The sequence below is a fragment of the Myodes glareolus genome, chromosome 9 (genome assembly GCF_982192425.1).
Source record: "Myodes glareolus chromosome 9, mMyoGla1.1, whole genome shotgun sequence".
Taxonomy (NCBI): Eukaryota; Metazoa; Chordata; class Mammalia; order Rodentia; family Cricetidae; genus Myodes; species Myodes glareolus.
In genome coordinates, this window is record NC_142034.1 from 38,662,747 (window position 1) to 38,675,061 (window position 12,315).

The following is a 12,315-nucleotide window of genomic DNA, read 5'->3' on the forward strand; positions in this document are numbered from 1 at the left end:
TGGCTTGACAGTAACCATAGTCCACACTCTTCATCAGACAACTTGTTTCTTCATTCCAGCCAGTGTGATATGGAAATAGGCAAGCACTGCCCTCAAGACTCTCCTCCTCTGGCCAGACTGAAAGAGAAGCTGGAGGCTCCATAGAGGCACAATGAGCAACCCTTTAAAGATGAAACATGTCACACAGTTTTAAACAGAATCAAAGCATCAACGAAGTATTGAGAAGAAGTCTTCTGCCTCTGATGTTCAGAACAACAAGACTTCCAAAAGATTTAGAGCAGGATATTGTGGCACACACCTTTCCAGAACTTGGGAAACTGAGGCAGAAGGATCACAAGTTGAGGCCAACTTGGGCTACCTAACAAGACCAGGTTTCAAATATACCAACCAACTAACCAAACAACCAATGAACTAACCACCATGAAAAACAAAAAAACCCAATTATTAAAGGCTAGCATTGTAGCTCAGTGCTCAGTGGTAAAGCTCATGCATGAAACAACCATGACCTAGTTTCAATGCTAAGCACACATGCACACATACACACATGCATACACACAGGAACACAAATTATTAGATAGGATATAATGAGATCTTGTTCAAGTACACAGACATATTAATTTGAAGATATTTTGGTAAAAATCTTTGAAAAAAGAACTAGTTATTAAGTGCCATAGATAAGAGCCCTATAAAAAATGTAAAAACCTTTGGTTACTGTTGCTATCTATGTGTGAGTGTGGTGTGCACACATGGAAGTCAGAGGGCAGCTCTGGGCACTGACTCGCTCTTCTCCTTCCTATGGAATCTGAGGACTGAACTCAGGACAGTGGGCTTCTGAGGCAAACATTTTTTATCCTCTGAGCCACTTTTTTCAGCCCTGAGAACTGATTTAAATCTGGGGTCATGATTCTCTTTTTGTTTGTTTGGGTTTTTTGTTATTGCTGGCATTGTTGCTTTGAGACAGGGTTTCTCTGCATTGCCCTGGCTACCCTGGGACTTGCTCGGCAGACCATGCAAGCCAGGACTCTTACTAAGACTTGTCTTCATTAGTATCTAATCTTATCTCTCACAATTACAAGGACAGGATGCAGATGGCCTCACTTTCCTTCCAGCATCTGGAGCTCTACAATGACACCCACTAGGACATGCCATTTAATGGAATCCAGATCTATACCAAACATAAATATTGCTATACCAACCAACATCACTGATTATTTAAAAAATAATGACTGTCACTTCTAGAGAGTTAAAAATAACGCTAAATTTCTTTACCTCTCCACAACCGCTGTTTTTTTTTTTTTTCTTTTTCTTTTTAAGACAGTAGGTAGCTCTGGCTGGCCTAGAATTCACTAGGTAGAATAAACTGGCCTTGGATTTGTGGCAGTCTCCGGTCTCTACCTCCTGAGTGCTGATATTATAGGCATGCACTACCATGTCCAGCTTCTCATCCATTTTTATTAAAAAATATTTTTTTCTAAACAATGAAACACAGATACGTATGAGCCATAAAATGTACTTAAAACCAAAACCATAAAATCAGTTTCTAATATTGACACCATGGACAGCAGGCTTTATACCTATCATGCCTGATGCATGATCTGCACTTTGACTTTCCAAATTGAAAATAGCACTGGAAACAATGAGCTTTTTCTTCTTAATCTGATACTGATCTGATTTACTAGTAAAAGTCATCAATACAAATGCATCTACAGTACTACAGTAATCTGAGAAAAAGGAGTAGCCTTCAAGTTTCCTATAATTTTGTTTTCAAAATATAACATTTAAAAGTCATAACATGGGCAGAGGCAGGTGGATCTTCTTGAGTTCAAGGCCAGCCTGGTCACCGAGCTATTTCCAGGACAGACCCCATAGCTGAGAAACCCTGTCTTGGAAAACAGAGAGAGAGAGAGAGAGAGAGAGAGAGAGAGAGATAATATAAAAACATCAATTTCACAAATTGACAGGAAATACAAATGTGAAAATTACCCTAGGATTTTACAGACACATTGATGACATCTGTGTTATTTCTATACATGAAAAGGTAATTAGTAGTAATTTTTTTTGTCATTTTGGTTTTTTGAGGCAAGGTCTCACATGGTAGCCCAGGCTGACCTTTATTTCATGGGAATTCTTCTGCCTCAACCTCATGAACGCTATAATTAAAGGCATGAGTTACTATGTCCGGATCATATCCCAAATAAACTTTTGATTACTGCTTTGAAATATCTGTGAAATTGACAGGTTTTGATTTCTACACACAATCACATAGAAACTAAACTTACTGATGATGAATTGTAAATTTTTCCATCAGGAATGTAAACTGGGTAAAGGGTTAGAAGGAAATGAAAACGGGGTTCATAACTTCAAAACTAAGCATATTTCAACAAATAGGCTGGCTGGGAGTGAACCTGCGGCTGGGAGTGAACCTGCGGCTGGGAGTGAACCTGCGGCTGGGAGTGAGCCTGCTGGTCCACTGGCAGCTCTTCAGTTCCCCTTAGATTCTTGCAGCTCCTCCTTTGATTTTTGTGACTTTTTATGCCCTGAGAAAATTTAAATGAGTATTTGGCTAAAGTTCTACAAAGAAGTGTCCTTTTTTAATTTAAAACATTTTTTACAACTTATGTGAAACTTCTGGCTTAGCCTGTTGGTACTTATTAAACTGTGGCTCAGTACCACGAGAAGCTCCGCTCTGAACTGTGGTCCTGCAGAGGCTCCAAGGTTTGACATTAAACATCCCATTCTTCCTATTTTTTGGCTCAAATTTGCTATGTGGCCAAGTATGACCTTGTGCTCCTCATCCTCTTGTCTCTACTTTCCAAGTGCTGGGATGAAAGGTCTGTAGCACAAATGGCCCAGACCAAGGAAAGTTTTAAAGAAGTTTAGGAGAATAAAATATTCAACATGACTAATCACAGTTAATAACTCGAAGGCTTTAAATTGAGTTGAAGCACAGAGAAACGAAAACAAGCAAATCAAAATGACAATAACTGGGCCTCAGTTCAGGCTGAGAAAACAGGACTAAGGCACCACTTACATTTTGGGCACCACTACCTTTTCCTATTGTCTCTATTAAGAATAACGCAGAATGGCCCAGTAGTTAAATGCACTGACTGTTCTTTCAGAGGATCTGGGTTCAGTTCCCAGTATTCACATGGCCGCTCATAACTGTCTATAACTCTAGTCTTTGGAGGTCCAATGCCCTCTTCTGGACTCTGTGGGCACTAGGCTCCCATGTGGTACATAGACATACATGCAGGCAAAAACAGTTACATACATAAAATAAAAAAATTTAAAGTAACATTTATATCATGATCATTAACACCAAATCACACAAAGAATCCTGACATTAAACCAGGCTCTACTTGAAACTTGCCTGAGACAGAATGAAGTCAGGATTCCTCTAAGGTTCACATTTGAACACCTAGTGCCTAACACAAGTATGGGGAAAGAAATAGCTTTCATATCTTAAAGCTGTTTGGATGAAACACAAGGAAATATTGCTAGAAGCTAAGATCTGTTCTAAGAGGTGGCCCTTCCTGTGTAGAGATGCTGGTGCAGAGGAATATCTACTACATCTCCCTTACACTTAGAGACTCTATCCCACCCCAAGCAAAAGTGGAGAAGCCAGCTTTGAGCACTGAGTACAGAAAGGCAGAATGTGATTTCAGGAGGAAATCATCATTAGAGCTGATACATTTCACAATATGCAGAATTAAGGTTAGGATACAATCTAAGGATTACTCAAACTACATGTCATGCTTAATTACACACACTAATTTCTCTCTTTTGCTCTCTCTGTCTCTCTCTGTCTCTCTCTCTCAACACACACACACACACACACACACACACACACACACACACACACACACCTCTTCATTTTTAAAATCACAGTCAATTTTGAAAATCCTGAACAATGGTGACTTGAATCAAGTACAGCACAGCACAGTAACTGACCTCTCCTTCTTGGATATGTAAGCTGACTTGGATATGTAATACTGACTGACTGACTCATTCATTCATTCATTCATTCAATTAACTGATCAATTTAGCAGTGTTGAGGATGGAAACCAGGAACCTGCCCATGCATGCTAAATAGTCACTCTACACTGAACTATATCTCAGCCCTGAAACTTTGGAAGGCCACTTGGTATCCACTTTGTGCCATATTGTACTCCCTGTGCCAACAAGGTATGCTGTGGAATAATGCTCTTGTACACTGTAATGATTTGTCACTGTTATTGGTTTAATAAAACACTGACTGACCAGGAGCCAAGCAGGAAGTATAGGCAGGGCAACTAGACTAGGAGAATTCTGGGAAGAGGAAAGGCAGAGAGTCAGTCACAAGCCAGATGTAGGGTAAACAAGATGAGGATGCCTTACTGAGAAAAGATAGAAATCCACATGGCTAAACATAGATAAAAATTACAGGTTAATTTAAGTTGTAAGAGCTAGTTAGTAATAAGCCTGAGCAATAGGCCAAACAGTTTATAACTAATATAAGCCTCTGTGTGTTTATTTGGGACTGAATGGCTATGGATTTGGGCTGTGGGACCAAGTGGGACAGAAACTCCATCTACAAAGGTCAATTTGGTAAAAAGCTAATTAGGTCGAGTCTTGCTTGTCTCTAGTTTGTCATTTTGTAAAAGTACAATACTTCCTTTTTCTTAATGAAGAGTATTAAGTAGATAGGACTGTGTCACTAATGAGGAGAAATCTGAAAAGGTGTATTTCTCTCTCTCTCTTTCTTTTTTCTTTTTTTTCAAGACAGGGTTTCTCTATGTAACAGTACTAGCTGTTCTGGAACTAGCTCTTGTAGGCCAGGCTTGCTAAGGATCACAGAGATCCGCCTCCCAAGTACTGGGATTAAAGGTGTGTGCTAGCACCTCTCAGCTTAAGGTATATTTCTTTATTAGCCGGCTGTGCCACACTTAGTCTCTCTTTGGGAAAATCAGACAAATCAGATCAGCTCTCACATGATGGAACAATCAGATCAATTTCTCACTTCAAAGTAAGCTGTAGCTGGTGGCTCTCCAGCCGGCGCCACACCCCACCTCTGTGACTGTGCAATGCTGATTCCTGTCTTATGATACATTCTGCTTTGTCACAGATGTTTGCGGCTGTTTTTCATGCTGGTTTTGAACTTGCTAAGCACCTAGGATGGACACGAGCTCTTGCTGCCCCTGCTCTGGAGGGCCGTGCTGAAGCTTACAGGCTCTACTGCCTGGCTCATCAAAGCAGCTTTTTTTTTTTTAATTAAAAAAATTAAAAACAAGTCACTTGTTTTTATGGCATGTTTTGGCTTTTGGGGACCCTAGTCTACATGGATGCACAGCTTCCTGGGCCTAGATGTAGGGAGGAGGGCCTTGGACTTCCCACAGGGCAGGGTTCCTTGCCCTCTCTCAAGCAGGGAGGGGGAGGGAGGAGGGTGAGTAAGGGAGCAGAAGGGAATTGGGAGGAGGGGAGGAAGTGTAAATTTTTGAAAGGAAAAATAAAAAAAAAATAAATGAATAAAATTAAAAAAAATTAGGTCGGGTGGTGGCGACGCATGCCTTTAACCCCAGCACTTGGGAGGCAGAGGCAGGCAAATCTCTGTGAGTTTGGGGCCAGCCTGGTGTACAAGAGCTAGTTCCAGAACAGGCTCCAAAGCTACAGAGAAACCCTGTTTCAAAAAACCAAAAAAAAAAAAAAAAAAAAAAAAAGAAAGAAAGAAAAAAAAGGGGGAGTCCATAGGAACAAAAAGTCGATGATTGACGTTAGGTAGACTTGAACAATGAAAGATTATAGAATTTCTCTTTGAGAATGAAGAAAGTGTTCCAAAGTAAGATCTGGCACATCTCTGTCAACATACCAATCTCCCTCAATCCTAAATTTAAAAAGAACGAATTTTGCTGATGTGAATTACACCTCAATAAAGATATCATCTTAAAAAAATTAGGTTTACTGATGTATTTTTTGTGTGATCGCATCCATACATACATACACAAGGGCGCATAAGTACAAACATGCTACAACATGCATATGTGTCAAGTTCACCAATGACTTCCAGAAGCTGTTCTCTCCTTTCACCATGTGGATTCCGGGGACAGAACTCAGGGTGTCAGGGTTGGCAGCAAGTGTCCTTATCCAGAGTCATCTCCCCAGCCCCAGAGCTATTTTGAATAATGTTATTCTACAATGCTGTTCTTTTCAGATGATGGATGAGAAGTCAAGAAAACAATAATAATGCCAAGTACCACACCAGGAACTGATTAAGACTGGTGGCTACTTTCCGTACAGTCCACACGGGCGCTGTCAGCAGCCCTGGGCATGTTAGGATAGAGCGATCACAGCTATCTTTGACACAGGATCTAAGTTGCCTGGCAGATGCCAGTGAAAGGCAACGTACTGTTTGTATTGATATGACATTTACCTGAAATTTTAAAAGTACTGCCCAGAAACCTGAGCCACACTGCTTTACTATAATTTCAAGGCTCCCCAAAATTAGCCCTTCCCATAAGATAGTGCTGTACTTAGCCCATGACAATACTGGCTAAGCATTGCAACAACCATTAAGGGCTTCTGAATTAAAGCCCTGCAGTCTGAGTATGTATCACAACAATTATTACTATGTCATAAAATAATATGCCAGTTATCTTTTAAACTGGGCATGTTGGTACACATCTTCAATCCCAGCACTTAAAGAGCAGACACAAGTGACTCTTGATAAGTTCCCAGACAGTTGGGCCTACCAAGTGACTGATAGGCTCTCACTAGGTAGCCCAGGCTGGCCTGGAACTAGCTATGTAGCCCAGATTTGTCCCAAATTTGTGATCCCCCTGTTTATATTCCACAAGTGCTACAATTACAGGTGTGTGTTAGAACATCTGGTTTGCCATTCTTTAAAAATTCTTTTCTTGTTTTTTTTTTCTTTTAAACTACATATGCAATAAAATAAATGAATGATTGTAGATGCCACTAAAAACAAAAACACCAAAAATTCTTAAAGGATTAGAGGATGTACTCAGTGGTAAAGTACTTGTCTAGCACGCACAAGGCACGGGGTTTTCCCCACAATGCAGCAAAAGGAAAAGAAGAAATGGAATCCAAACTCACCAAGAGGCTTGCTCTCTGCCGTTTGTTCAAGTTCCCTGAACGCACTGTATTTGTCACCAGACTCTACAACAGAGACAGAAACTCATTACAGTGAGGAACCCAGAGATCACAGCCGGAGAAGCATGGCAGACTGAGCTGAGCAAACATATTTAACACATGGAACAGCACCTGATACATTCAATAAAAAAACCTGCCACTTAAAAGATTTATACAACTTAATTAAAAGTTACAGCCACAAATTTATCAACTGACAAACTTTTTACCTCCAAATGAAGCCGGGTTTTCAGAGGGCCTGTCAGCAGAAATCCCTTTAAACACCGAGTATTTATCTGTGGAGGATTTAGTTCCGGGAAGTGGTATCAGCAGAGATGGGGCACTGTGAGGAAGGAGGAGATGTATGTTATCCATCAGACAGAGGAATCCTCTCTCAGCACCACATGGCGCTAAGGACACAGTTAGAGCTGATAGTTCTCTGCCAATTCTCTCTCTCTCTCTCTCTCTCTCTCTCTCTCTCTCTCTCTCTCTTTCTCTCTCTCTTTTTGAGACAGGGTTTCTCTGTGTACAGCCCTGGCTGTCTTGGGACTCACTCTGTAGACTAGGTTGACTTCAAACTAGGTGATTCACCTGCTTCTGCCTTCTAAGTCTGGGATTAAGCCATGTACCACCACTGACTGACTCACTTTCTTTTTAAAAAATGACTATAGTAGTGTGATGGAGTATTGAGCCCAGGGCTTGTGCATGTAGGCTGCCAACTGGGCTGTGCCCCCAGCCCTATAGTTCCTAAGGTTAGAAACTATATATAAACTCCACAAATGACTAAAAACAATGCCCCTTTCTTGAAAATAAACATTAACACTCAAGTACTATTTTTTTTTTTTGACTGAGGAGGGTGACATCTACACCAATGGTCTCATCGTCCGTTTAAACCATAAAAGCACTGAAAACAGATTAAAGAATACCACCTGGGGGGGGGAGGGAAGTGGGAGGAGGAGGAGGAAATTTTTAATAAAAAATAAAAAAATGACAACCTCCTGCCATTTCAACTTACACTTCACAATAATTTAACAGCGAATTTCACCAAATATGTATGTTTACTACTTAAAGATAAATTACAACCTAAGACTTCTCTAAAATGGGTTCAGGTTGTAAAAGTTCTGTGCAAAATATTGTTCAAGCAGAGGTGTAAATTCTGCTTTGATCATTATGCAGCAGTGCAGACATCTGATAAGCAACCACAGAGGAAAGAGAAAGCATATTTTTACCAGGATCACAACCGTGGTCCCAGACAGCTATCTTTGTAGCAAAACAACAATCACTTCAAAATTAGATTAGGATAGTTTTATCTGTGGACATACTGTTTTCATGGAAAAATAGCACAACGAGTAGCATCTGCGTGGGCAATTCTTAGAAAGCTTAAACACACTATAGAGCATTGCTTTTTTTTCTCTTATCAGACCCAAGCAGTTCCCTGGAAGAACAACCTTTACATATGAATGACTGCATTTCACCACCAGCTAGTATCATTCAATACCACAGCACAAGATACAGAAATGGATTTCTATTGAGGTCTCTGCCCTGGAGCAAAAGTCTTTTAACAGGCATTTAAATCTTCTTATCAGTGGCCCACAACCAAGGCAAAAACCAGGCTGTCCTGCACTCATGGCAATGGGGTCCACCGTGTTCTCAAGACTTACAAGCATTGAATATTAAAATTTCACTTCACTGCCACACAGCTGCTGCTATCTGATTTTAACAAATGTAATGGCTTATCACCTATACATGTAGGTGGATGCTTTCACGGTTTCATAAATAATTAAACTGTAGCTCAATGACCAGAATATTACATAGGAATACAGGTAATTGCTCTGTATTTAAGGACAAAAAGCCCAGGAAGCTGGATGGCTTGCCTGCTTTTCGTAACCCTCCAATTCTAGCTATGGTCTTTTAAAGCTCAGTGGCAAAATCTTTCTACTAAATGTGACATTTAATTGAAAGTAATTAATTTTAAAATTATATTCACAGGATTGGACAAAAAGAGACCCTGCAGGGTAATGAAACAGCACTGATGAAAATCAACAGAATTCAGTTCCCTTCGAGAAAGCTGACACACACTAATTATACGTGCACCACAAATCAGTGTTTCGTTCCAGTCCCTTCTCTGGAGCTATTACTTTTTAAAAGAAGGCTATAATCACCATCAGAGTGTTTATGCAAGTTATATATAGCAATTATTATCAGTTTTATACATGAAAACAGTCATTTCTGTTTCTTAAGGGAAATACTCAAGTGAGAGGGCCACATTGTTTTAAAATACAAGAATCTGCATCCCACTGAAAGGCAAGACTGAGAACCTGGTCATTAAAGAGCATGTTTCGTCTCCCCCCCCCAGAGATTCTACTTCCATATGGCTATGACAGATGTTAGAAATAAGAGACCACCATTCCAGCCCAAGTGTCTGGGCAAGGGAGACTTTGCTCGTGCTCATGAGGGTATGGAGAGCACGCACGGGCTGGAAGTGTGTTTAGTTTTTATTCTAACTTGGGTAGTGACTGTATCTTTTCCTCAATGGCTGGGGTCTGACCTCACAGTCTTAATTTAATTAGCTAATCTGTAAAGAACTGGTGCTAGTGAGGAAATGAAGGAAGGGGAGAAGGGTTACTGCTCCAGGCGTTCAGACTCCAGGACTAGAGCAGTGGACCTTTGCAAAGACAAATGTTTTACTGGATAATGGTGGTGGTGGTGGTACGGGGATTAAAACATTTGCACCCACGTTTTACATGGGGATAAAAAAAGAGTTGAATTCCTTGTCTCAAACACAAGTTTTATAGTATGTGATAGAAAAGATTTGTAATGGTCTGTCCTGTCCCTTAAGAGGCAAGCCACGCCCACTCTCTCCCCTGTCTGCCAGGCAAACTTCTCCCCTTTCCCCTCCATAACCCACTAAATAAATATCCAACTTCACTCTCCATGGTGTGCCTATCCATGTCTTTGTCTCTTGCCCTCCGCGTGACTCCCTGCCTAGGACCAGCCGCCTTTGGAAACCTGTGGTGTGGTCTTGTGGCGTGCCCATCAGTCTGTCTCTCCTCATGGGGTCTCTCACTCACCATGCAGCTCCCTGCCTGGGACTCGCTGCCCCATGGGGCCCACTGCAGCCACTTGGGAAACTGTGCCATCCCTGTCTGGGACTGGTTGTTCTCGGGACCTGCTGCTTGGTGCCTGCTGCCACTTTGGGGAGCTGCAGTGTGGTCTTGGGATCTCTCGAGGACCTGTAGCATTTCATTTAAACCATAACAAGACTCCTATTTGATATTTCTTACACAGATAGCTTTGCTCACTCTGCTAAATATAAAAGTTTGTAATGAAATGTTTAAAGTAGAGTGTGGTGACTCACATCTTTAATCCCAGCACTTGAGAGGCAGAAGGCGGCAGATCTCTGTGAGTCTGAAGCTAGCCTGGTCTATTTAGTGAGTTTTAGGACAGTCAAGGCTATGTAATAAAGAGAACCTGTCTCAACAAACAACCCACAGAAAAGGCTTAGTTCTCAGGACAATAAAACAAACAAACCAGACCCAAGGTCCTAGAGCTTCAACTTTCTAACAACTTTCTGTCCCAGAGCCCCACTTGTGCTGTTGGCTCCCCGGCCACCCACCCCGGTATTTTGGTACTTTCATGCCTGGGGATGTTCTCTCTTCTTGACCTCAGAACTGAGTTCAACCACTATGTGAGGAACACAGTGTTTCCTGTGCTGTGGCTTTCTTGGCTTGCAGCAGTAAGGGGGACCCCAAAGGGCAGCAAAAGCCCTTCTTGAAGCAATTTATTATTCTGAAGATACTGTACAGATCAGACCATAGATCACAAGGCTCCCCACAACAGGGGCTGCCCTAACTGCTGTGTTCTCATCAACTAACAGTGCTCTCTGCTAGTCCTGGCCGTGCTGCCACCTAAAGCTTCTCTATTCTGGCTAGACACAGCAGCTGCAGGAACTCACGTACAGTGGCTCCCAGAACTAAAGGAACTTACTTTTCTCGATTCTTGCCCTCTCCACAATGCCAACCCTCCAGTAATGGCAGTTGCAGAGATGGCTACGAATTGCTTAACATTCTTTTACACACCAAGCACCTTAGCTATCCCTAACAACAGGCCCCCCCAAAGGGAAATTCAGTCCCCGCACACCTCTCCCTTTCGCCCTATAGCTGCTCAGCTGTAAGCAGGGGCAGGCTGTCTGGTTTCTTGGACTAGAGAGCTTCCCCCCACAGGCCCCTTTCTGAATAAAGCTTTGCCAGAGTTGTTTGTCCCCTTGTCTGTCTTTCCTCCTCTGACCTTATGCTTTCCGCCCTAGTTCACCTCTCAGCCCTGTTTTGTCATCTCTTCTGACAAATAATGCCCACTTTTTGCTTCCACACACTGACCAAGGTGGGTCTCTAGGCTTAGTTCTTCACATTATGACCCGATGGGCCAGTCGCTTTTAAATACATTCACAGTTTGGAACACGGATTATCATATTCACATACAGATCCTCTGCACACCTGAAATCAGTCTTCCGAGTTAGTTACTGTACTAACACTGTAAAGACTAGGCACATAGTCAGTGCGCAGTACTGTCTAGAGAGAAAGACACTGAGCTTTATGCATTTTCAGTAGGTACATGATCTTTTTCTGAATATTTTCCAATTACAGCTGTCTGAATCCGAGGATTCAGCAGACATGCAATTCAGCCGAGTCATGAGAGCTTTAAAGGCTAGGCACTTGGGTGAAACTGTGCTTCAAGGGAGCAGCAACTGTGAACTTTGGCCTGTATTCTTGTGTCTCACCTCTGCATCTGGCACAAAGTAGCTGCTACATAAACACGCGGCTGAATGAACACATGAGCACAAGCGCAAACTTTCAGACAAGAGAGAAACATTTCATTCAAGGAAACTTGGAGGCAGTGAAATAAAAGCTGTAAAAAGCATACGCACAGCTGTGCAGAGGGAAATGACGGGAAGATGATGCAGCAAACAATGCACACAGCGGCTGGGTGTGGCGGTCCTTAACACTTAAGGAGGTAGAGGCAGGAGGAGAGTTATGAGTTCCAGGCCAGCCAGGAATATATAGCAAAAAAATCCTTTCTCAAAAAAAAATCAAACTAGATTACTCATTTGTTAAGAGCACTTCCTGTTTTCCAGGGGACCCGGATTCAGTTTCTAGCTCCAACGTCAGGCATTTCATAACAGCCTGTAATTCAGCA

At 41.8% G+C, this 12,315-nt stretch overlaps 1 protein-coding gene across 21 annotated transcripts in view; it reads right to left on the bottom strand.

Moving 5' to 3' along the window:
* Positions 1 to 12,315, bottom strand: part of Synrg (synergin gamma) — a 79,247-nt gene that overhangs the window by 34,216 nt on the left and 32,716 nt on the right. For all 21 annotated transcript variants that reach the window (XM_085695567.2, XM_085695584.2, XM_085695583.2 and 18 more), the window contains 2 exons: positions 7,353 to 7,465; positions 7,090 to 7,152 (listed from right to left, as the gene is read on the bottom strand). In XM_085695567.2, coding sequence (XP_085551693.2) covers positions 7,090 to 7,152; positions 7,353 to 7,465 — 176 coding nt within the window. The remainder of the gene's footprint in view (positions 1 to 7,089; positions 7,153 to 7,352; positions 7,466 to 12,315) is intronic.